The sequence below is a fragment of the Myxocyprinus asiaticus genome, chromosome 31, assembly GCF_019703515.2.
Source record: "Myxocyprinus asiaticus isolate MX2 ecotype Aquarium Trade chromosome 31, UBuf_Myxa_2, whole genome shotgun sequence".
NCBI classification, from domain to species: Eukaryota; Metazoa; Chordata; class Actinopteri; order Cypriniformes; family Catostomidae; genus Myxocyprinus; species Myxocyprinus asiaticus.
Window position 1 is genome coordinate 15,394,249 of NC_059374.1, and position 27,890 is coordinate 15,422,138.

Here is a 27,890-nt window from a genome sequence, read left to right on the forward strand (position 1 = left end):
TGGGTTAAAACGTCTCCAAATATCTGTAAGACCAAGGTTTTTATACATCCTGTGAAGTGTCAATGTTGCTCTAAGGGGCTTGCACACTTTTGCTTCACTATGATCAAGGACTGAGTCCATCAAAAGATTAAAATCTCCTCCCAATATTATATCATGAGGGGGGCCAGTGGCTTGCAACATCCCTTCAAGATCTATAAAAAAAGCCCTGATCATCAACGTTAGGTGCGTAAATATTAGCCAAAATAAGACTTTGCCCCTGAATTTCTGCTAAAATAATAATGACTCTTCCTAATTTATCTTTAATCTGTTTGAGGCATTTGAATTGTAGATGCTTATGTATCAGTGTAATGACTCCCATGCTCTTACTTGAGCCAGCACTAAAGAAAACATGTCCACCCTATATCTTCCCAAATGTTTCAGCTTCCTGTGGGGAAAGATGCGTTTCTTGAAGAAACACTATTTCATATTTCTTACGCTTAAGAAGAGAAATAACCTTCCTTCTTTTTATGGGGTACCCCAACCCATTCACATTCCACGTGAAGAGAGACAATCCACTCATATTAACATCTGACATTTTGACATACTAGAAAAAATAGATTGTGTGTGAAAAACAAAATTATAAAGACCACATTCCAACATTAGTGCAACAGTCAAACCCCAAACTTCCCCCGGAACCAAACAAACAGAAAAAAGAAAAACGTGCGCATTAACCCCACGTACTACAGTGCCAACTGGCGTCCATCCCTCTAAACTCAAACAGTCCATGTAAGCCTACGGGAGCCGCCACCACAACTTTGCCATCGGATTGCTCAAATCCGGTGTTTCTGCGCAAATTTTGTGAGACAGAATTACACAACAGAAGATAATCTATAAAACAAACTCCAGCCAATAGGCAGAATAAACACAAAGAACGTGTAGATTCATCCATATAACTGTTCCGAAAGTGTGTTACTCCACAAAACAAACTCCAGCCGCTAGGCGGAACCAGCACACAAAAAAGGCGCTCAGTTTCCTCAGACAGTCAAAGGAATATTCAGTGAGCCAGCCCATTCGGCTGCTACATGAGTGCAATAAATGACCCAATCACTCCAATGTCCTGCAAGAAATACTCCACAAAACAAACTCCAGCCAATAGGACGCATAAGCACAAAGAACATGCAGATTCATCCACAAAACTGTCCCGAAGGAGTGTTAGTCCACAAAACAAACTCCAACCGCTAGGCAGAACCAGCACAAAAAGAAACAAAAAAGGCGGTCAGTTTCATCGAACAGTCAAGTGAATGTTCAGTGAGTCGATCCACTCAGCTGCAACGTGAGTACTACAAAATAACTTACTCCATTGACTTTATGAAGGACATCACTTGCTGGGGACATGTGAATGTTTTACGGCCATCTTTAGCATCTATTCTCAAGTTGGACAGGAACATCAGTACAAAAGTGACCTTCCGTTGATATAAGTGTTTCTTGCATTCCTTGAATCGATCACGTTTCTCTCTTGTCGAATTTGCAAAGTCTGGGAACAAGAAAATTATGTGGTTCTGCCAAAAAACCTTCCTTTACTCTTCGCCTCGTGCAACGCAAGATCTTTATCAGATGATCTCAGAAATTTGGCCAGAATTGATCAGGGCCTGTCTCCCTCAGTGGATCACCAAGCAGGAACCCTGTGAGCTTGCTCGATTTCCAGTTTATGGCCTGTTATGTCAAGCAGAATTCCAGGAATTTCACCATATCCTGACCCTCTTCGGCCACAGGAATCCCGATGATTCGGACATTATTCCGCCGGCTACAGTTCTCCATGTCCTGCAACTTCTCCCAGACACGCTCCAAATCCGCCTTGGTCACTAGCGGATTAGCAGATTATTCCCTCTCCGATGACTCCAGATAATCGATCCGTTTCTCGACATCCCCCACTCTTGTAACCACCTCAGAGAATTTCGTCTCCATGGCAGTGATCGATAGACGTATTACAGCAAGATCCTCCAAGTCAGCAAGGACCTTCATCAGCATTGCCGACATGTTCAACATTTCTCGCCGAATATCCCTCATTTCTCCGACCAAATCAACTCCCAGGATCGGGGCCTGTTCGGAGGTGTCAGCATGAGCACGTAAGTGTCTTTTAATGTCTCCAGAACCCGAGGATTTTGAATTCTTTGACATATTGTCCTCCTAGAACAGTTATGGAACAGAGTGTATCGAATCACACCGGTTTATGTCATTAATAGTGTTAAAACTAGCAAAGTGCGCAGAGCTCACCGTTCACACGTCCGAACCTTGCATGGCGTCACATGACTCCCCATAAATTGTGGTTTCTGAGATGCGTGTACATTACAGGCAATGGTTCTATTGTGTTTGTGGAAGCCTTGTGGGACATGTGTGTGTGACTGTAAGTGTATGTGTGTGATGAATGGTCCGTTATGGGGATAAATACTCAATAACAGCTGACACCGTCTTGCCCTCTGCCCTACACACACAAAAGCCCCTGATTATATTATTGTTTGACTGCTGCCCCTTGCTCCCACTCACTCTCTCTCTCACACACACACAAACACACACAAACACACACACACACACACACACGCACGCACACACACACACACACACACACAGGCTCGCACACTCCCCTTGAGCCCCCACAGCCAAGATAATTACCACTATTGTGCACCAGACACACACACAAACTGACAGGCACACAAAGACACACGCGCCTGAAATGCTCACACACACACACACACACACACACACACACTTGGGGCTTTGACAAAGATGCAGTTTCTTCATAGCAAATTAGTAAACAACATGACCTCTAAAATAGATGCATGCATCCATACATATACTGTACATGCACACAATATCATAAATATACTGTAGTTTCCATCCACTGTTATGTTTTGCAATGCTTTAGTACTTACTATTTAATCATTAAAAGCTAATTTAGGCCATTCACAGCAAAATGCACACAAATACACACTATCAAAGTGCAGACAGTGCCAGCATCCTATCGGTCTCTCTCGCCCTCCATGTCTCTCTGTCTGTCTCATCCCATACACTTGAGCGAGCTGAGAGTGTTTTGTCTAGTATACTTAAAGTCCAGCAGCTAAAAGTGCATCATAGTCGCATCTCAAAGCAGTTTTTGACCCGACCTGGGTCAGTGTATTCTGTGCATATGTGTGTGTTTCAAAATGCTGATTCGCCAAATCTTCACAGAATGACAAATGTCCCTTAAAACAAGCAACCACTTTTTAGATTACTGTGACCTCTTTCAGACACAAGGGGGGAGGGGCACTGAATGTACTGTCCCTTAACAGTTAATCTTTAATGTGCAGCTTCTGTTCACGTACTCAGACTAAAACTAGCTGTGAAATGGCTGTGGTGGCACAAGTGGAGGGGCCATGTGAGGAGAGAGAAAGATATGGGGGGGTGGGGGTTAAGTGGAGGAATGGAACAATTCTCTGTCGTGGTGGTGTTTACATGACTGCACGCACACACAGACAAATGTAGCCATTAATGTGGTCTCTCTCTCTCTCTCTCTCTCTTGGATCTCTTTTTCACTAAAACTAGCCCCCCTCCACCCCAACTGTCCTTGACAGATTGTCTATGCTCTCCAGTCCACACACACTCAGAGTTGCCTCCCAAACACACACCTGCTGAAAGCATTCTGGTACTTCCTTTCAGTAATTCACTCGTTCTCTTATGCTCTCTTTTCTCCCGTGAAAAAGGGCCTTGAACTGTCCTGTGAAATACAACAGATTTTTCCTTAAAGACCCCATGAAATCAGAATTAGAGTTATGTGGCATTTAGTCCATTAGTGTTAGCTTTTAGATCATATATATGCCAGTGTCATCCCAAACACTGACAAAATTAACTTCAAGCAGACATACATGTTTAAAAATGGGACCAAAATATTGATGAATCATCCTGCACTTCACAGATTTTTGCCCAATCAGTTGCTCTAGAATGAGAATGTCCTTCTCCTAATATCTCTTGCAACCAACTAGCAAGAAGCAAATCATTGTCAAAGCCTGTGACATAACTAAAGCCTAAAAGAAAGGAACAAGCTCTTCAATATGCCCTTCAAAAACTTTAACAGGAAATACATCAACACAGGACAGAAAACTGTGCTCTTCAAGCTATTTCATGGGGTCTTTAACATCAACACGAAACAGAATACACGACACAGTTTACTTGTGCAATGTGTAATTTTGATGGAAACAGGATATTCAATGAGAAACATATAGGCAGGACTTTTGTACATCAGGAATAGAGCGCAACAGTGCCTACCCACATTTTCAGCCTTCCTGTTCCGGAAGTATTTTCCCAGAAGTATAGATCCAAAACATTTTACTGTATTGCACAATATTTAAATATAAAAGTTGATACAAATACTGTATATAAGTAGTTTGTGAGTGTAGGGAGGACTCGATTGCATCATTCTCAGTGTGTTATGGCAGTGGATGGTAGCTGCACTTTGTTTAGTGTGATTTTCTGATTGGTGGATTGTTTCCTTGCAGGATCATGGGGAATGTGGTCCTTCATCATAAATTCTGCTATTAAACACAATAATAATAATAAAAAAATAATACAAAAATGAAAATGAAAACATGGACTGATGGCTTCAACAGAAGCACATTCCATTGATGAACAACCTCAGACCAGGTTTATCAGTTATTGTTTAAAATCTATCCCCCTAGGAAAAAACAATGGGATTTTTACTTCCAGAACCCAACTGTTGCACTCTATTGACTGGATCGTCCAAAGTGGTCTACATTTGACAGGTTGAAAAATAAAAGGGCTTGGTTATATCACTCAATTACATTTTGATGAAACATTTTCTTTGAAATAATGTATATAATAAGACCATGAATGTGTATTTAAAAAGTAAATTGGTTCCAGTTCGATTTCATGTTGACTTTAAACACTCACACCAGCAACAGGAAGCAGTATTAATTAATTCTGAGCCGTATTAATGCAGGTGAGGTGAAGTAAGGGAAATGGGAGTTTTAGTGTCTGAGTATGAGTGTGTGTTTGTCAGGCCTGAGGTGAGTGCCCCATGTGTGTGTATAATTGTTTAATAGGCTGAGAGCACACAGGAGTACCCCAGGGGTCTCGTCTAGGCCCTCCCTGATTCTAAAGGAGCTGAGCAAAGAAAAGAGATCGATCAGCCTTTCTGCCTGAAACTGACACTCTCCATCACACACACACACATGCACGCACATGTTTACCTCGCTATCTAAATGGGGACATACTGTGTGGGGGGGCACTGAAAAGGCCAATCAGATTTATTTTGGGGCCAATGCCCCTGTGGCCGCACCCCTAGATCCACCTATGCCTAAAGTGGGGACAAATTGTACCCAAAAGTTAGCAAATATGACAAAACCTCAAACTACAGCTACTGTAAGTAAACCTTGGACCTAGAGCTCTCTGCAACTAGACTCAATAGTGATAACACTTTGCAAGCACTGAGGGCACTTGTAAACAATTTAAGAAAGACAGGGTAACTTAGTCAGCAATATGAAATTATGAGAAAACATACAGTATTCCTTATTTTATTCCAGAGTTTTGCAGTGAACACAAGGCCCATTATCATTTGTAACACTTTTAATTGTGCATGAGAGGGGCACTGAAAAGGCCAATCAGATTTATTTTTGAGCCAATGCCCCTGTGGCTGCACCCCTAGCTCCGCCTATGCCTAAAGATGATATATAAGACAAAACCTTAAACTACTTGGTAAAAAGTAAAAAGTAAACCTACTTGGACCTGGAACTTTCTGCAACTTGACTCCATAGTGATTACACTTTACGATCACAATATCAGTGACAAAATGGTGGATGATCGTGCTTGCTAGGTGAGTGTGTATTTATGTTGAGGACTGGCAAAGACAGAGAGAAAGAACCTTTCGTTTGAGGTAGCCATGTGGCCGTAGCCATCTGTTGACATGGTCTAAATTAATTAGCTGAACTCAATTTTGCAAGGGGCATCTAGCTTTAATGAAACTGTGGACACAAGCAGAGATCTCCTACTTTCCTTTCCTCCACACTTCTCCAAGCGATGATGCTAACCAAATCCACCTTTCGTTGCACCCACAGAATATGTGCAAAACAAAGCCAAAACAAAACAGATTTGCTCACAGGCACACCTTTCCATTTCAGCTATACTGTTGCTATGTGTCTGCTTTCCCTGTCATCGCTCTCTCTCTCTCTCTCTATCCAGAGGGAGTGCGCAGTCAGTAGCACCAAAGACACAACAGATGGGACACAACATCATCCTTGATCGGGAGAAAGAGTGATGGAGCAAAAGAAAGAGAGAGAGAGAGAGAGTGAGAGAGAGAGAGAGAGAGAGAGAGAGAAGCATTTATTATTTACACCACTCCATATTGGAATATTAATGCTAAAAGCAATCGGGCAACTCTTCATTAAATTAACTGGAGGTGCAAAGAAAAGGAGAGAGGGAGATGGAGATGGAGGCAGAGAAAGGGAAGAAGGCACATGCTGTTAAAAGGCCCTAAAATTAGTGAAGCAAAAATGAATCCATTAAGGGTTCAATTCTCTCCTCCCCTTCCCCTATCTCTCTTTCCCTCTCTCTCTCCACACACCTCACACACTCCCATTAAAAACTGCTGCCCTGGCAGCACGTGCACACTTAACGCTGTTTTTCCGTGACTCTCCAGAAATATGCATTTCTGTGCCGTCCCTTAAAGTGCCTGCTCAAAATTTAAACATGTATTCGGTGGCTCATACTTCCTCTGTCTCCACTTACCCCCTCTTTTCCATATCTCCACTCTCTTTATCTATTCTTATACACCGGTGATCCCAGCATTGATATTTTTTTTATAATCCTTCTTCATCTAAATGGCATTTTTCTATAGATTAACACATGCTGCAGATGTGTGTGGCGAGGGTGCATCAGTGGTATTACAGCACAGCATATGCAAAATCGTTAGAGGCCCCTTGTATTAATGCACATACACATGCACACTTATGCACACATGCATGCCAGCGTTAGAGCAGGCAGCATCTGCTTGGCAACACGGTGCGTGTGTGTACAAGCAGTCTTCCTATTAGCCGAGCGCTGGTACGCGCAATTGACTTAACAAAAGGGGGAAAAAAACATACATTTAATCTCCCTGGCATAACACGTTGATGCTCCAGTTATGAGCTCTCTGCCCCCTCTTCAAACTGTGTGCGAACGCGCATATGCCTGCATAAGGGTGAAAATATATCCTGTTTAAGGGCTTGCGCACACGTATATGCACACACAAAGGGGCTGAATCAATTCCAATTTCCTAGGTGTTCATTTGAATGATTGGGATGTCATGGTTCAGATGGAGAGCCAGGCACACACACTCATTTACAGAGACAAAGCGGTGTGGTAGCTGTCTGGGTTATGGGTCACATCATGTTTAACTTTTACGCAACACCAAAAAAAAAGAGGACAAGGGAACGGCTTAAAACACAAACCTTTACTAAACACCAACAATGAGAGGCGCTAATGTAAGTCTCTGAAACAAACCTTTATTCAAACAGGCATCATGTTTGGCCATATGTAAATATCAATGCATGATTATGTAAATATCAATATGACATGTTTATTTGTGTGTTCGTGTGTGTGTGTTTGCGTATGTAGCCCTGTGCATTAGTGAGCTGGCCGCAGGGTCGGACCTCATGAGAGGATTATTGATTTTAATGGCAGATATGCTGCTATCAGAAAGATGTCATATTACACACAGATTACTAATATGAGCATGAGACACGGTGCTACCCGCCGCCAACCCCCAACACAACACTCAAAACCAATAAAAAGTACATGCACACTAGGCTAGATACACCCAAACTCAAAGTCAGCCATCACGGGACTGCACATATCTACGTAGACATCCCAACATACTGTTGGAAGAGTTGCTATGGCACCCGGTCCATATGTGGCTGCTGTTAGTCATAAAATGATACTGGGTTATATAGATCTGACTGTTTGCAGTGCTAGGCTTTGCATTAATACCAGCACTATTGCAAGTTTGAAAGATATCACCTGTTTTTGAAATTATGCTTTGCTATTGAAACGCATTTGGTGATTCAAGAAACCGCAAAATTGCCCACACAACATTGAAGGGATTTGACTGAAAATTTTGGATATGTTGATTTTGAAGTTAAATATGTAAAAAATTACTTCTTACTGTAAGTTGTATGAAGCATACATGCACTTTAGGAAATATGAAAATTTATATGACAATTAATCGTGAAAGCCCTAAAAGAGACAATTAATCGTCATAGCCCTAAATCGTCATAATCACGATTATTTGTTTGACAAATCTCTTAATCGTGACAGCCCTACATACATGTTTGGAAAGACATACATTTTGGGGTGAACTATCCCTTTAAATTTAGTTTGAATTTGAACATACTGACTAAGCAGAGCAGCCTCATATATGTTTTGTGTTGTGTTGTGTGTGTGTGTGTGTGTGTGTGTGTATTTGTGTGTATTACACACCGTGTCTCCCTCTGTCCCATCTCTAGGAAAGGACAAAAGTGTGTGTGCTTGTGCAAGGGGGTGTGTGTGCAGGGGGTGAACAGTCCGCCATCTGGCAGAACCTAGGGCTGTTCTTACCCCATTGCCCATATCTCTCTGTCTCTCTTTCACTCATTTTGTGTGCTTTCACCTTATTTCCCTTTGTGTAAAGGCACATACAGTAAACATAAATGCAAATCGGTTACAAAGAAAGACTAGAGCTGCAGAAACTGGGCTTACACTCACGGAAACACACAACATCAACACTCTCTCTCACACAAAGACCCAAATTAGGTTAATGGAGATGAACTGTAATTGAAGCCGTAGTTGACGAAGACCACACACACCCTCCTTCATGTGGAGCACTGGAACAGGCCAGAGAGGTGGAGAGTGAAGAGATGGTTGGATGAGAAAGACAAAAGGGATGGATGGAGAGAGAGAGAGAGAGAGAGAGAACTGAAGGAGCTTCAAGCATGGTGCAGAACTCTTGTCACATCAATAAAACTAATTCCCAAGCTGAAACAAAGAGAAAAGGAGAGATTGATGGAGAGGTACAGGAAAGAGAGCGAGAAAGAAAGAGAGAGAAGCACATCAGTGAGCAGACACAGGTCAGGTCAGGAAATTAAACAGAAAGATGCCATGAGAACAGAGCATGCACTCTTCTGGATAAATATAAACTTGTGCTTCTGCATGTCCCCACCCACACACACACACACACACACACACACACACAAACATATTAATTCACACTACAATTTGTATGTACATGATTCCACATAAACATTCATCTAACCCAGAACTTAATTGCTCAAAGGATGCTCTTTAATAGCACAGGAGACTTATTGAAGTTTTTAGTCATGTTTCATTTAAAGGGTCAGTTCACCCAAAAATGAGAATTATCTCATCATTTACAAAACCACATGTCATCCCAGTTGTGTATGACTTTATTTCTTCTGCAGAACACAAACTAAGATTTTTAAAAGACATCTTATCTCTGTAGGTCCATACAGTGCAAGTGAATGCTGGCCAGAACTTGAAGGTCCAATAAGCATATAAAGGCAGTATAAAATGAATCCATAAGACTCCAGTGGTTAAATCCATGTCTTCAGAAGCGATATGATAGGTGTGAGCAGGCTTGGGGAGTAACGGATTACTCGTATTGGTGTTAGGTAATCAGGTTATAAAAAATTAGGTAACTGCAATCCGTTACATTTACATAAAACCATCGTAATCAGATTACAGTTAAATTTTCAAAAAATATTACTGTCAGGATTACAAGTATTAATTTCTGACAAAATAAATTTTCCTGACATAAAGTGGTACACACCTGTTTGTTTAGAGTGAGAGATGGTTTAGATGCTGGTTTTCTTCGGGTTTTCTCTCATGACTCACTTGAGTCAGGAGCGCCTCCTACTGTCGCATGCGCAAATAACACCTGTCTCATATCAGCACTCTGCTCTCGAGGCAAACAGCTGCTTCATCACAATGGCCACGGAAGAACATGCGTTATTGTCTTGGAAATTTCGACATTATTCGCTTTTTAAAAGAGAAAAATGAAACAACATTAAAGTTCAGTGGAATTTATGCCTTCCAGCTATGAAGATGCTCTCATTATACAAGGACCTGAGAATATAAAGGTAATAAGAGCCACACAGAAATCCCATTAGCTAGGTTAGCTAAAATTAGTTAATATTAAAATGTGTAAAAATGAGTTAGCCTTAGTGCTCAAAGAAATCCGTGGCCCTCATTTAGCGGGAGCAGAAATGGCTGCCAATACTGACACGATTTGCGCATTATTGCTGGTACGGCATAGAAATCCCTGGTTTGCATGGTTGCAAATGCAAACTGTACTATATTAGCCAGGACATCCTGTATGTGTGACCCCAGGTGAACGGTACTTAAACCTTCATCATTTAAAAAAAAATAAAATAATTTTAATACAACTACAATACAAATATCAACTGAAAACATACCCCTGGAAAACCTGCTATGACTTTCTCTCCTTTTTCATCCCTGATCATTATTAACAAATCCAAATTGTACAAATAAATACCAAATTAATCGAAAATGTGTTTTAAGTTCTTAGGAAAGGAAGTTCAATGAAGAATGTATCTGATTTTGATCAATTATTGTTGAGAACAGTTCAAATGTCTGGGTGAGGGAGACATTCTGGCAAATGTAACATGTTCAACACTTATAGTAATTAGGAATAAGTAATTGAAAAGACACACTAAATGTTTAAATCTGTTTTGATCTATTCTTTAAAACTAGATTTTGTTTTCTTTTTGGAATCAAAACCTTTATTCCCCTTTAAAATCCTCCTTAAACAGAAACATAAACAGAAATCAGCCATAAACTGTTAGCTGGTGATGTTTGACTTCAGATCATGAGCAAGCAGAGGAAAGACACTCCTGCTTTAATTATGACAATAATAATGATTGATGATGTTGATGATGATAACGTGTGATCTACCTATTGAATACAGTCTGTTGAATAGTGCAAATTACAATTGTCTATACACACTAAATGCAATACATGGTAGAATTACACTTTGCAGTGTTTTTGAATCTGAGGCATATCCTATCAGATTTAGATTAATGTTAACCAAGACATAATTCAGTGCATCTGTTCTGCTTATATTTGATTTTTGAGAAATTTTCTCTTTCTGTAGCAGACAGATAATTCACCTGATTTCTTTAAAAATACTGAGTTGTTCTGCATTAACAGCTCATTTTCTGTTTTCTTGGTAGAGTGCAGTGTACATGTTCCTTTTCCTTAGATATAATAACAGCTACAACAGTACTCATAATATTACTCAAACATGTTCTGTTTGCATTCAAGGCATAATTTAAAGTTTTAGAGACCATATTGATTTAATCTTGATTTTATTTACATATGTGCCCTTGAGGTAATCCAAAAGTAATTAAAAGTAATCTGATTACACTAACATTTCTGTAATTGTATTACGTTACTGATTATATTTATTTTTAAGTAATAAGTAATCGGTAACTGATTATGTTAAAAAAGTAACCCTCCTATCCCCTGGTGTGAGTGAGATACAGATAAATATTTATGTCTTTTTTTACTATAAATCTCAACTTTTGCTTTCATTTTCGCATTCTTCTTCTTTTGTTTTTGATGATTCGCATTCTTTGTGCATATCGCCACCTACTGGTCAGGGAGGAGAATTTATAGTAAAAAGTATTTAAATATTGATCTGTTTCTCACCTCTTTGTATCCTCTAAATATCCTCTTTGTGTCAGATATATCCCCTTACATCTCTTGGTGGAAAGAAAAAAGAAAAACAAACGAGACCATTGCAATTAGTAGATAATCTGGTTTTGGAAGAATCTGACGAGAAATCTTTGAGCTCGTATTTAAACTTAACGTAGTTCTCAGTCATGTCTTATTGAAGTATCGAATGTGTCTCAGACATTTATCCTAAAATTCCTTAGGAAGAATAAAAATAGAAATGGTAACAATTTACATTAATGTTCTCTTTTTTAAGGGTTTATAAAGGGGTTCATTATTGACTAATAAGTTATTTACAAATGCATTATAAATTATTAATATGCAATAATAATAATGTGACTTTCATGCAATACTTGCCAAATAGTATTTTAACTTAAATGTTATAAATGCTAAATAAATACACTTATTCATTATCAAAACCAAAAACCATAGTTTGTGATTTATGTCACAATACAGCAAAAATTGATTATTATAGTGAGATAAAAAAAAAAGGATAATGTAATTTTTCTACAGTCTGCTTTGTGTTTTCAATATGAATTTAATTACTGTAATGTCTTGAGTCTCTTGTGTTGTTCCGAGTGCTGTCTCAACTTACCAAGTCCTAGTTACCTAACGTCCTCTGCAAAGCACTTTTTAGGTCTTCATGCTCATTCACAAGATATATCATATAATAAAGTCTTTATATGTACATAGGTTTCTAATGGTGGAAACTCCTTAATATATTCTTCATATGTGTCCACTTCACATTAAGGTAAATTTTCATAGGTTACGAATATTGAATAAGTGTTATTTAGCATTTATAACATGTGAGGTAAAATGGCTCACTATTTGGAAAGTATTGCGTGAAAGTCACCCTTTTTAATTATGTTGTTATAAATACATATCAGTGATTTATTATGCATTTGTAAATGAATTAATGCCATTATTGAACCCTTTATAAACCTTTAACAAAGGGAACATTCATGTTAATTGTAACACTTTACAATAAGGTTCCATTTATTAACATTAGTTAATGCATTAGGTATCATGAACAAATCATTAACAATATATTGTTTACAGCATTTCTTAATCTTTGTTCATTTTAGTTAATAAAAAATCATATAAAAACTGTTAATTGTTAGTTCATGTTAGTTCATAGTGCATTAACTGAAGTTAACAAACACAACTTTTGATTTTAAAAATGTATTAGTATTGTGGAAATTAACATTAACTAAAATGAATAAATACAGTCAAAGTATAGTTCGTTGTTAGTTCATATTAATTAATGTTGTTAACTAAAAAGTGTAACGATGTTAATTTATTAACATTAATTAAAGTTACCATAGAAACAAATGAGAAAATGTCTGACATACAGTTAGAGCATATATCTATCAAATAGTGTGGATAGTGCACATCTGAAAATTTAAGTTCATACTTTAAGTTCAGGCTTTGGTATGTTGGAAAATCTGAGCACAGTTTGTGATATGAAGATCTCTTCTGAAACTCTAGAGGAGGCATTTGTGAGATTAATATGGTCTTTGTTTCTCAGGAGAGTCTCCATTTGCTCTCCATTTGTATAGGAGAAACAACTGTTAAACTAAAGAGACCTCATTTATGATTTTTCTTTCTTATGATTAAAAACAATCTACTCAAGCATTTGAAATCAATTTCAAACAAACTCTACAAATCTGACCCTTCAGTCTAAACCCTCATGATCACAAGACCCTATACACTATACACTTGATTTCATAGAGAGCGAGATGGAAGAGGAACATCACAAACATAACCTCAGCTAGAGAGGATTTCAGAAAGACAGACAGGAACCAAGGAAAGAAAGAATGAAACACAGAGAGAAAGATATGCAAGGAGAGGATGATTGTGAGTCTGTTTTCCAGAGAGAGAGAGAGAGAGAGAGAGAGAGAGAGAGAGAGAGAGAGAGAGAGAGAGAGAGAGAGAGAGCATGCAGTCTTTAGAGATGGAAAAAATACACGGACATTCAAAAACCAAACTGAGATGGGTGCAAGTGAAAAAACAAAAAGATGGAGGAAGCATGAAGGCCACAATGTGAAAAGAGAATAGAAGTAATGGGCGAGTATGGCGCTCTGCAGTAGGGGTGTTTTGTTTGTGAATTACTCTTTTGAACCAATCTTTTAAGTGAACGACTCTTTGGAATGAATATTTTAAGTGAATGAATGCTTTAGTGATTTTTTCCTGGCTTTAAAGACTGACTATTTCACAAGCAAATAGCATTATAGTGCAGGCTGTGAAGGAGCATATCATTGTTTGGACATACTGAATCAATACACCCCTTCACTGAACGAGTCGGTGATTTGACTCTGAACTTGGAGCGGCACTAAATTAACAAGGATATGTCTGTTCGTAAACAAACAGAACAAACAGGGAACGTTTTTTGTGAAAGAACTGAACAAACAAAGCATATCATTTGTAAATAAGAATCTGTTGACTGACAATGACTGAATAAAAGGGTACATGTCATTCGTTCAGTTTGGCATGTGAGTCAATCTCGTTCAACAATGAGAGATTTATGAATCTGTAAAAAGACTGATGACCATTCACAATTGAAATGACATGAGGATGTTATTAAAACTCATAATTCCTTTTTTAAAGGGCAAATGTGGTCGTTTTTCTATAGCTGGATAAAAGTCATGTCCAACAGTTCACAAAATGGATGAAAAACCAAAGATCTGCTTTGTCGTTATATCTGGAGAAAACACTTTTCTTAGTAGATCTGTAGACATGCAAATTTTAATAAAGGGTAATAAGACTTTGTCATAAACGACTCAGTGCTTTTGAACATATCTGTTAAGGGACTGATTCAATGACTCACTCATAACACACAAAAACACTCAGTGACCACTTACTAGCTTAACAATGTAACCTACTGCAAGGTTCTCTGACCTGAACAAATCTGTGAACGAATCAGTGAACGAATCAGTGAATGGATCAGTGAGCAAAGCGATGAGCGAATCCATGAACGAAGCGATGAGCGAATCAGTGAATGAATCAGTAAATCAATCAGTGAACAAATCAGTGAACGGGTCAGTGAGCGAAGTGATGAGCGAATCAATGAATGAAAAGATGAGTGAATCAGTGAATGAATCAGTGAATGAATCTGAATGTATCTTTTTGGTCAACAGATTCAAATCACTGGAATGAATCAAAATCCTCACCACTATTCTGCAGGAGGTGAGACAGAGCGTGTGAGTGAAGAATGAGTGAAGAAAAACACAAACAACTCTGATGAGTGGGCAGATACAGGATGAGCATAAAAAAAGAAAAGATAAATGGAGGGTGAGTTAAGAGGTGTCAGCCTAAAAGTGAACAATAGCGTGTGCATGCGGATGTGTGTAAACATACTCATGCATCTCGCATGTTTCAATGCCGACTCTTGCTTTACGTTAGCAGGACTGTGGGCATTCAGCTGTTCAGCAAATGCATCAAGAACAATCTGTTCCCATGCACGCAGAAAGACTAACTGTGTACCAGTCAGTGTGTGTATGCGTCTGTGTATTTTGTGTGTTTGTCAAGCATGGCATGTGGTCATGCTCAGATGCCCTAGGCCTTGTATTAAAGGTATGGTGACTGAAGAGGAGATGTGTTTGTGTGTGCGAGTACATGTTTGAGGAGGTGGAAGGGGGGTTTGTGGTGGTCCCTAGAGGATTTGTATCAAGGCTAGGCTGGTTTTCAACTGAAATGTATATGAAATTCAAATTACATGCCTGCTCTTCTCTCTTCTCCACCCCTTTTCCCATTTCTCTCTCTCTCTCTCTCTCTCTCTCTCTCTCTCTCTCTCTTTCCCTCTCTTTCTCTCTGTCTTTTGGGATTCTTAGTCAGCTACAAGCTCAGAAATGCTCCCTCCCGTCAATGTTTTTCTCATACCTTCTCGAGCCAAGCAGACTGCTAAAAAAAAAATAAGACAGCTTCATGACTATAGATGTTTGAAAACAGAGTGACATTGTATAGTTGTGACTGGACTAAGACGTCTCTATCAGGTAAACGAGCTTGTTAGGGGCCAGAAAGGTGAAGATCAATGATCTCTGGGTGACCTACAAGCACATCCTGTGTGTGTGCAGGCGAAAGGTTTTAGCATAGTAAAACCTTAGCACTTACAGTAGTCATTTTTACATGGGAATTTAGAAAATAAAAATTCAAAGTGGTCTTTTGAAAGACCCTAAAATAGTGTTTCAACTAGAAAAGTATGGAGCTAAAATATTGACCTAAGAATTTGAATCTGAATTTTGTTTATGTGAAATTTATACGTGATATTTAACTAAATTTTGTGGCATTTTCTTTTTTTTTACATTTGTATTTTTTTAAACAGCAGACTTTTATTTGAAATAGTTTAAATAAATCAGATTACAAAATTGTATGTTAAAATTTTCAGATTAAGAAGAAATTTAGAACTCCAAATACAAATATTTCAAATTCAGATCTCTGAAATTCAGACTGTAAACAAACTACTAGGTCAAAAGTCAAGCTTCCGTGTCCAATATGGATAAATAGAGATTATCAAAAGAGTCGAATTTAGCATTTTGGCCAATCACAGAGCTACACGAATTGTTTGGCGCTGTCCGATGTTGACCGGAACACAGAATGGAACACGGAAGCATAACCTTTGACCTTGTTCGTTTATGATCTGAATTTGTGAGATCTAAAATTGAGGCAACTGTATTTGGAGTGATGAATTTCTTCTTAATCTGAAAATTTGTATCTGTAATTTTATAATATGAACATTTTCAGGTAATTTCACCAATTTAAAACAAAAAGTCTGCTGTTTAAAAATACACATTTGTAAATTATGTAAAAAAAAAAATAAAATAAAAAAAAAACTTCAATTTGATAAATGTCAAATTTCTAGAATTCAAATTAACAATATTCAGTTTCAAATACTTTAGTCATTGTTCTAGTTCAGTAGTAAGAAAAAAAAAAAAGAAATCACAAATCATGGGCAACTTCTCTGTAAGCTTCAGTGGAAGGGAAACAAAAAGGCCCAAAGACAGAACCCAGAGGGACACCGCCACAGAATGAGGGCAAAACAATATGTACTTCAACTAAAAGCCACAACTCTAAAATCCATTAGTAAAAGTTAGCTGTCAAGATACAATGCAGAGACAAAGCATGCTTTCCAAAAGATTTAAATAAAAAAAAATAATAAAAAAAGGATTACAAGCACAAGGCAGTGCAAAGCATGGGTACTGGACCTTAGGACTTAAAATGGACAGAGGGCACAGAAATGCATAATGCCTGACACTTCAGCAGGGGCACAGAGAAAGAAAGAGGGAAAATGGAAGGGATGAGAGAGAGGAGTTGGATGGGGATGATAGTTAGATGAGCAGGAGGAGAGAAATAAAGATCCTGAGTAGAAGAGGGGGGTCAGGTGTGCCTGAAACAATCAGAAGGGAGAGAAACAAAGGATGAATAATGAGTGGAGGAAGGGAGAGCCTGAGGAGGTGGAAGTCAAGAGAGGATGCACAAACACGTATTCACTGAAACACAAACACACTCTTAACTCATAAATAACTACGCTCAAAGGGAAACAGGTTAGAAGATACTCTTCTGAACCAGACATGAAGCTGTACTGAAACCAGTTGGATCAAAATACAGAAAATAAAAGTGAGCCCAACACAGATTTGTTCTTAACCGTTGCTAGAGTGAATGTCAATGTGTTTTAAAGGAACAATATTCAAATTGCAAATTACGCTGCTATATAGCAGACCAAAATGCATTACAAATACTGACTCCACTTTTCTCTGAAACATTGATCCATAAAAGCGCAAGTGTGTGTGTATGTGTGTGTGTGTTCAGGCATTCTGGGAGGCCAGTGAGATGATGTCCAGATTAAAGACTTGTGGGACTCCCTGGATGCTCACTATATAACACAGAGGCCATTGATTAGCCATTAATGACTCATTGAGAAGCCATCTCCACCACCAGTACTCAATCATACCTCCAGAAAGACAGACAGAGAAAAAGAAAGAGAGAGCGAGAGAGAGAGAGAGAGAGAGAGAGAGAGACATCAGGACAGAGACTTAAAAATATATTTGTTCATTCCTGGTAGAAAAAGCTTGAAGTAATCAATACAGGGAAATAATGTAAAATAACACTTACCGTAAACACACAAACATCAAGGCTAATTCTGATTTTAAAAGACATTAATAAAACATTTATAATTTGTTAAAAGAATATATATCAATAAAAAAATACAGATTTTGCGCTTTTGCTCATATGATATTGCTTAATTAATGTCCATCACTTTTGTTACAGCTATTGACAATGATATGCATACAGAAAATGTAAGCACACACAAATGCACATAGTCTTTCACGGCATCGTTTTCTGACTCCAGGGAAATCTGTCACTCCTTGCCATTGTCAATTCCAGATCTTACACACACACACACACAGCAAAACTAAGTAATTATTACTGCAGTCTAACAGCATTAATCTCTGTTCTGGGACCCATGGAATAATTCATATAACACATCCACTGCATTTCTCATTATGCGTGACATCTCCACTTACACACTTGTGCAGCCCACACCCTTCCTGAGCGTTAACCAGAATGACACATCTGGAGCCACACACACTAAACCAGGTTAACTTCAAGGCCAGGGCCCTGATTAAAGTTAACGCTGGTGCTAATAAGTTCTGTTGGTCAAGCAGGTCTCACAATGCCTGATTTTAGTGTGTGATCTACAGTATATTTGGATCCAACATGAAAATTGTACACATTCATGGAAATTGTATGCACAAACATACATAACATTTTTGCTATGATGACAAAACAGTGGCACTCATGCAGCGCGCAAATGGCACAGTGTGGGTTTTGCTGCATAACTAAGCGAGTAGAGAGGAAGCCATCTTCTCTGGGTAGCGCCAAATGAATTCACAGAGGCTCTATGCAAATGTTCCCTGTGCTAACGAGCCTGGCTGCATGATTGGAGTGCCATTGAAATTCTCCTCTCGCACTACACTCCTTCCTGCCTTCCTGTCTCTCTCTTGCTCCATCTATCTATCACTTCATCGCCATCTTTTCATAAACCTAAGTCTATCTATCTATCTATCTATCTATCTGCAGATTGATCCATCCACCTTTCCATCCATCCATCCATCAATGATCTATCTATCTGTCGATCCATCCATCCATCGATCGATCCAAATAACCATGTGACAGTGGTGGGGATATAGAAGCAAAAAATATACAGTGATTTTCTTGAAATCTTTGGTCGATAACAGTATATATGACAATATACTGTAGTCTACACATTTTGATGAAAAGTGATTCAAAATTTTGGAAAATATAATTTAAATATATACATTTTTTTTTATTTAAAACGATGTCCAAAGTAGCCTAATTGTATGTCCTTTGCAATAAAAAAAATCATTAAATACATAATTATTAAAAATAATTTTTGATTGTGTTATCATTATTGATCGTTTTTCAACCCCAGCCAAAATTGAGGCTTCTCTCTATTTGAATATAAGCATTTGCTTTCATTCTGAAGCAAACCACTACATTACGTATGGATTCAGACATGGATTCAAGTGCACGCCGGAGGATTCCATGTCAGTTAAGGACATATTTATAGCCATCAGCAAACAGGTTAGTGGGTTTAATATTAAGTCAGCCTCTAGAACAGGGGTCGGGAACCTTTCTTCACTAAGGAGCCAATTTTTTTAATTTTTGGTTGATGAATTTTTTCGAAAGAGCGATTGCAAAAACTAATAATTTACTATTTTCAAAAAACAAAGTTTTTCAATAAAATAAAATGTTTATTGTGCCCATAGACTACTCAAAATCACAAAAACAAACAAATATGCAACAATTAAAAGTAACATGTTGCATTATGGAAATGAGTATACATTTGTGCAGGTCTCCATACAATTACTTAATTTGACATTTGTTCATTAAAAAGTTCACTTCCTTATAGGGCTGGGCAATATGTAAACATTTTTTTTAATGTTAATCGCCTTAAAAAAATATCGTGATATCCAATTATATCATCAGCACCCCTGCCAAGGGTCAGTGAATGTTTTTGCTTTATTGATTTTGCTTTAAAAATTAAATACATTTATTGAAACACGAAAAACTTAAAAGACATTTATAAATTCAAATTGCACTTTATACTAAACGAGAAATGCAATTAAAATAATGAAGTGATCAAAAAATCTTATATAACCACCTCCCCAAATCCAAACATTTACCGTCTACAATGGCCCCATTTGCCATCAAGCATCCATCAACGAAAACAGGTGAAAAATTACTAATAGCCTACAAAAAGACAATTATAAATTTAAAGATAATATTAATAATCATAATAAAAAAAGCTTAATAAATTCCCATGTGTTCCCAAAATAATGCTGCCAAATGTGTGTTCTTATCGAATGTGTTTGTATTGCATTTTGGTAAAACAGTTAATGCTGTAAAATGGTATGGGTAATTAACTGCTCAATAAGGATGATTCCGTTAGGATTTAAAAAATCCTGATATCAAGCATGTCATGTCTTTTCCATGTTTCACTTACATCATACCGATATTGCAGCATGACGTTCTGAATCATTAGAGGGTAAGGATTACACAGTCTTTTTTAGTTCAGAGCAGATGAGGTGCTTTCTGTGTGGTGAGCATGGGCATGTTACACAGACATGCCCTGGCAAACAAAACATCCTGGTTACTTTTGTAACTTTCATTCCCTGATGGAGGAAACGAGACGTTGTGTCGATGTAGTGACACTAGGGGTCACTCTTGGGAGCCCCAAACACCTCTGCTTTTTTGAAAAAAGGCCAATGAGAATTGGCGAGTGGAATTTGCATGCCACTCCCCCGGACATACGGGTAAAAAAAGGAGCTGGTATACAACCACTCATTCAGGTTTTGTGCTGAGGATCCGAGACCAGGTCCCGGCCATTTCAGTGGATAGTTCAGCGTTGTGGCAAGAGGGACACAATGTCTCGTTCACTCCATCAGGAAACGGAGGTTGCAAAAGTAACCAGGACGTTCCCTGTCTGTCAATCACTCGACGTTGTGTCGATGTAGTGATGAGCCCGCTCTCTGATGCTGCGCTCGATAACTCTTCTTCTTCCCGTGCAAGAGGTCGAACTCACCCTGAGACAAGCCGGCGATCTCGTCCGAGCGCCCGACCGGGGCAAGCGAGCGTGCTGGGAATGGGAGGTCCATGGGGGATACCCGGCGGAGGTGGTCACATTGATGTCCCCAAATCGCCCCCAGTGCTAACTGGCATGGTCACATACCCGTAGGTAGAAGTACCAAGGCGAGGAGCCGCTGGGGTGGCTTGCTTTCTTACGAATGCAAGCCGCGACCGCAACGTTGCCATGGTCATGTTCTCGCAATGAGGACAAGACCTATCCACGAACGATGTCTCCACGTGGGCAGCGCCCAGACATGTAAGACAGCAATCGTGGCCGTCAGAAGCAGAGAGATTACGACCGCAACCAGGAACAACACACAAACGGAAAGGCATCTTTAAAAAGACATTCCGTGTGTGCCGCTCTTTTAGAAAGAAAATATACTCTTTTAGAATAGACTCTTTTTGTTGTTCTGCCAAAGCGCCCAGGGGCGTTCTCTGCACTTCACGGGTGCAGAGGCGGAGAAGCCTCTGAAATTCGCCATAGAATCCAGCAGATGAGGTGAATGAACTTCGAGGATGAATTCAGCTTCAATGAATATAACCACTTGACTCCGAAGAGAAAATCTGAATGAGTGGTTGCATACCAGCTCCATTTATACCCGTTTATCCAGGGGAGTGGCATGCAAATTCCACTCGCCAATTCTCATTGGCCTTTTTTCAAAAAAGCAGAGGTGTTTGGGGCTCCCAAGAGTGACCCCTAGTGTCACTACATCGACACAACGTCAAGTGAGTGACAGATAGGGAACAATGTTAATAGTTTGAATAGTTCACAAATTCTTGAGGCGACGATCAAAAGAACTTTCTCGCAGTTCGTGAAGCAATAAATGCAAAATTTGAGGTAATACAAATTAGGTTCTAAGAAGATTCAGCTCTAGGAGCAGGACATTTTAAGGACTGATTAGTTTCATCATGAGAGAAGCGGAACAAGTGTTGCAGACCTAATAAAAAATAATTAATCATTTTAAATTAAATTAAATAAAAAATAATCTAAATCATATTAATGAAGAAAGAGACCAAGGGACAATGATAAAGGGTGAGATTTATAGAGCTTAACAACATGGACTCATCAACATATTTATTTTTTTATTTTATCTTTTTTCAGTCTAGAGAAGAAAGTTCAGAGAAGGGAATCAACTGGCAATCCTAAATTACACAAAGGGAAAGACACAAGTTTATTCTTAGTGAAATTCCAAAATTAAAAGAAGTAGGAGAAACCAGTCTCATTTGAAGTAAATTTGTTGAACAACAATTATCAGGAAGGTCCACGTGATGAGATGGTTAAACATCAGATTTTTACAAAGCCTTTTGGTCTTTAATTGGACCTGACCTATATAAGGTTTTTCTTGAATGCACAAGATCCTGCCACTTAGTTGCAGAAGATATGTAGTTACCCTAATACCAAAGAAAGGCGATTTAAAGTTCTTGAAGAACTGGCATCCTGTTTTCCTTCTAGGGACCGATCATAAGATTTTTTTCAAAGACATTAACAAATCGACTGTGACACGTCTCTAGCTTCTTTATGAAGGAGGAGGCGGGGGTCAGGTGAACAGTCCACGTAATTCTTTATTCACACTTTTCAGTTTCACACATAAGTTTGCTTTTCAGCACAACGTAATCAAAGGCACACACGATCACTGCTGCATGCGTCTCTCTCTCTCTCCTCCGGCCATTTGGACTCCCTTTTTATCCCTCTCCAGCTCTCACTGTAACACAGAACAGCTGTTAGAGATACTTTCCCACAGGTGTCGATCCTTACTGGTCTCGCTCTCCACAGACGTCGCCCAGCCACGTCCACCTCACCACATTGACTAAAGAAGTTCTTAGCTTCCAGAGTTCATGAAGACCAGTCTTACTGCATTTCAAAAAGCTCTATTTTTGATAACCTCTTCCTGGTGCGTGACATTATATTTTACCAAATTATATAAGCTCACTGTAGGACTGCTGTCACTTGATCATTAAAAAGCATTCAATAGAGTGGATCATGGCAATCTTTTTAAAACTCTGACAGTCTTTGGGTTTGGAGAACAGTTTATTTAATCGATTCAACTACTATATACTATTGTTCATAGCATGCTGAGGATAAATGGAAATTTAACAAGAACATTTCCTGTGTCCAGAGGCATAAGACAAGGCTGCACTCTTTCAGAACTTGCAATGTTTATAGAACCTTTAATTGTCATCTGGAATAAGACATTTATTACATTGACAGTTTCATTGGTTCTTGGACAGTTCTATTATAAAAGACTCAGGATGATTGGAACTGATACGAATGTAGAGATATATAATTTGGTGTAAGCCCCATCCTATGGTTCAGCACTCAGATACTTGCTCGAACCATCAGATCCTGCCATAGGCGATGACGGCAGGGGAGCAGAGCTTATCCCCGCCCAGGACGGGACGTAAACCTGTGACGATGGGGTGGAGGGGGGTGAAAATTCGGTATGCAAACAAAGAGTGACAGCTGTTCCATCTTATAAAACGGAGGCTGTTTTGTGATTGGATGAGATGCCTGATAGAATGCATCCCAGGATCTTCCTGCTAGAACTACACTTAAGCTTCCATTGGCAGGAAGAAATTCCACCCCATATTCCGCAGCAGTGCCAATCGAATATAGAAGGCTTGAAAATCCTTGGAGACTACTTTGGAACTGAACAATATTTGACAAAAAACTGGAATAGAGTGGAAGAGCCACAATTGTCCTACAGGGGTAGAGTGTTGGTTATAAATAACTTTGCGGCTTCAATGTTGCGGCACCGTCTAACTGTACTGGATCCCGCAACAGAACTTTTACAGTTTCTTCAGAGACATTTTGTGGAATTTTTTCTATCATTGGCTTCATCCAGGAACATTGGGTCTGCTGGTTTTTGAGGGCAGTCAAGGCCCCATTCACCTTGTATCTAAAGTGAAGGCCTACAAACAGCTTAAAAGCTGCTTTATGACCTAGAACCCCAGCCATGGATTATGTTTTGTCTAGCAATATTAGACCTATCTATCTATCTATCTATCTATCTATCTATCTATCTATCTATCTGTATCATATATCGATCAATCTATCCATCTCTATATATCCATATATCTACTAATCAGTCTATTTACTGACCTAACTATCCATCTCTATCTATCTATCTATCTACCTACCAGTTAATCTATCCATCTCTATCTATATCCATCTATCCATCTATCCACCATTGTACAGCTTGTTGTTTAGTAAATATCCTGATCTGCAAGTTTTAATGTTTAGCTGAATCTCTCTTTCTCTCTCTCACACTCTCTCTCTCTGTGGGCAGAGGTACAGCGGTGTCTCTTCTTAAACAGGAGGCGATGCTTTGCACCTGCTCTCCCTGTAAAACATCCAAACATGGCCGTGAATAAACAAGCCCAGTCCGCCAACCTTCCACTCAAACCAGCACCATCACTGATGCCCGTAAACACACATCAATAAGTAAACGCCTCCATTTCCCTCATCTCTCCCTGCACTCACTCACTCGCGCGCGCGCACACACACACACACACACACAGCAGGTAGGATGCCTCCACACCAACTTCCCTGTAGCACCTTGGTCTTCAATGGAAATACAGAGACCGGGATAAATAAATAAGGGATGGGCGGTCATGCAGCTATCAGCCTGTCTTTCCCCAGAGGCTATGGGGATACTGGGACTTAAAAGCGCACACTTCTTTCTCTGTCCATCTGTCCATCCCCACCATGGCTTTCATCACTCTATCACTGTCTGCATAATTCAGCACCTGCTCCTCTTTCTGTTTTTATCTTTGTCCCTCTTTTCTTTATTTTTGTTGAGCAACTTTCTGAGGGAATATTGTCATTCTTCCTCTAACCCATCGGAAAGAGAGAGAGAGAGAATGGTGAGGTTGGTAGAGGGAGCAGCTGGAGTGGAGGCACGCTCCACTAAAGAGAGCGGTGATTACTAACGCTCACAGAGCAGCTCTCCATCTTCACCTCTCGCTTTCTGTGAGTGTTTGTGTGTGTGTGTGTGTATGGTAGAGATTCTGGGGTCTAAATAAGCAGATTGGGAGAAAATGGCTTTAGCTGACAGACGGAGAGGCTTTTTTAAATGTATTTGTCTACAAACAATGTCCAACAAAGTATCTACATACATCATAGTAGATTTTTTTCATTTCTGTCAGTTTTTGTCAGTCATGAACATTCCCACAACGGTTCACAGGTACCGATCATCCACAGAAAAACACAAGATATTCCCCATAAAGTTTCTCCATAGGCATAAAAAAAAAAAAAATAAAAAAAAAAATAAAAAAAATTTTTTTTATATATATATATATATATATATATATTTCTCAGCCTTGACCCAAACCAGAAAGCTCTATTATTAATTAACGACATTAAAACATTTGATTTGAAGCAAATAATTTTCATAAATCGAAAAAAGCGATTGGTAACTAGGAACTTCTCTGATTGGTGGATCTCATTTAGGAACCTTTAATAATGAATTCATGAAGCGTTCCGCCACATGGAGAAAAAAAAAACGTTGTAATTGACCAGGCTGAGCATGCACAATCTTATATTCCTTCCTATTACTTAGGATAAAAATGTTTATAGTTAATGGGCATTTGTTGCATGCGAAGAAGCGTTCGTGCATGAACTGGGCTTAGCTTTTTGCCAGATGCCCCGTATTTTATCCCACACAGGACGCCTAACGTCCCATATTGAAGGCTTTGTGTCCTGTATTGAAGCAAAAAAGAGTCTGACAATGAGACTTTTGAAGAGGACTCCCATCCTTCATTGAAAGCTCAAAATGCTCAAGAGTCTCATATTGCGTGAAACTTTCAACCTTTTCGCATTGTGGTGGCTCGCAGCCGGTGTGTGTTACCGCACCTTAGTGCATCTCTTTGGGTGAGTAAAGCCAATTTCTGTATTATTTAAAATATGTTTTTACTGCTTTGTCTGCCCTGTAACATTCTTGACATAATGGGTGTGTTTCATTCAGAAGTGATAATCCCTATGCCCCTCATAGACTTTACCTATTTCCACTACATTGCTAATTCTGTACTATATTACAGTGATGAAAATTACATTTTTTAATTTTTGAAATAAATTGGCTACCTCTTTTGTCTAGCTAATTTCATATTTACATTTTATGTATCCTAAATACAATTAAATTTTCACACTTTTTGCATAATTAGGCAAATTTATAGCTTAATTGGAAATGATGCCCAATAAAAAACACTCTGCTCAAAAGTAATATTTAACTTGATTTTTCTTTGTTTTCTTAAAACATAACTTGTCTCATATTCTATCTCAAGCATGCACTTCACTGACATATTTTTGGCATGTTTAACATGTCCACTTTTAACATGTACAGTAACTTCTGAGAAAAAAAAAGTGGTTTATGTTTATCGCACTCTTTGTTTAGATTATCATAATTTTAAATGTAATAATTTGCATTTTATAATTAATGTTCATAGTTTAATATTGCAAGTTTAGGTCTGGGAAAAAGCTAAAACAGTAAAATATATACATAAATGACTAAATAAATAAATAAATAAATAAATAAATAAATAAAAATACCAAAAATAAATGATGAAGGCTTGGTAAAAATTCCAATTTACTTATCACAAAAAGAAAAAAGTTGAAATCTGTTTCAACCCCTGGAACAGGGTTCTTCAAACTTGAAGAAGCACCCATATACCATAGTACTGAAAGTTTTCATGGTGATATCATGGTATTTACAAGGTCCTGTATTTCAAAGCACTCCATGGTATTACCATGATAAATATAAAAAAAAATAAATAAAAAAAATATAGTAATGCAATGGAATTTAGCACTATCCTTATAAAAAGTGGTGAAAAAGCCAAAAAAAAAAAAAAAAAAAAGCTGTGTATTGGAACATTGACTAAAGGAAAGTGACTGGGGAAATGCACTGCTGGACAGAAACATCCAGTCGAATCAGTGTGGTGTAATTCCTCTTCAGCGAGTGAGTACCCGCTGGAGTTCAGTCCGCTCTTCCCTCATCCGTCACACGCTCCTTCAGCACCCCCGAATATAACCCCATACATGCCTTTCACTGCTCACACTATTGATTTATCCTTAGTCCCACTTTAGTGTGCATTATTGTAACTCATGATGTGTGAGGGGCATGTTAGGACATGACCAACTTGTGTTATGGCCCTTGCCAAATTTTCAGCTCACTGACCGTCATGTGATCTCGAAATTCTTTATCAATCTGTCTTGCACACACACACACTCACTCACACACACACACACGCACACACACACACACACACACACACACACACACATCACACACACACACACACACACACACACCATGTTGGTGTAGCTATCCTTATGAGGACTCTCCATAGACATGATGATTTTTATACAGTACGAACTATAGATTCTATCCCCTAACCCTTACCTTAAACCTAACCCTCACAAAAAACTTTCTGCATTTTTACATTTTCAAAAAACTTAGTTTAATATGTTTATGGGGACACTCGAAATGTCCTCATAAATCACATTTATACCATAATACCATTGTAATTACCAGTTTGTAACCTAAAACATTGTGCCCGTAAACCACCCAAACCCGCCCACACACACACACACACACACACAATGTACAAGCACACATAGAAACACTACGCAGTAGATTACACGCACACACAGAGGTGACGATTGACAATCAACAGGTTCCTCTGGAAATGTGAATGATTTGGTACCATGTGACCTCAATCGTTACCATCAATGGTTGACAAACTATTATTATATACAGCCTTCTTTTAAACTGAGCTTTATTTCATGCAAAAATTTAAATCGTAAAAACTTACCCTTATGTCATTCAATACCCATATCTCCTTCTTCTATGGAACACAAAAGGAGAGGTTTTGCAGAATATCCATGCTGTTCTTTTCCAAACAATGAAAGTGAATAGGGACTGTGCCAGTCAAGCTCCCAAAAAGACAAAAAAGCAGGATAAAAGTGGTCCATACGTCTTTGCACTTGTGCATACTGA

General features: G+C 38.6%; 1 protein-coding gene across 2 annotated transcripts in view; it reads right to left on the minus strand.

Annotated features, from left to right (window-relative positions):
- Positions 1 to 27,890, minus strand: part of LOC127421913 (cell adhesion molecule DSCAML1-like) — a 102,626-nt gene that overhangs the window by 35,216 nt on the left and 39,520 nt on the right. The window contains exon 4 of one of the 2 annotated variants that reach the window (XM_051665132.1): positions 22,453 to 22,601. The exons of the other annotated variant lie outside the window; for it this stretch is intronic. Coding sequence (XP_051521092.1) covers positions 22,582 to 22,601 — 20 coding nt within the window. The 3' untranslated portion in view covers positions 22,453 to 22,581. Of the gene's footprint in view, positions 1 to 22,452; positions 22,602 to 27,890 lie in introns of those variants that run through there. 2 annotated transcript variants of the gene reach the window in all.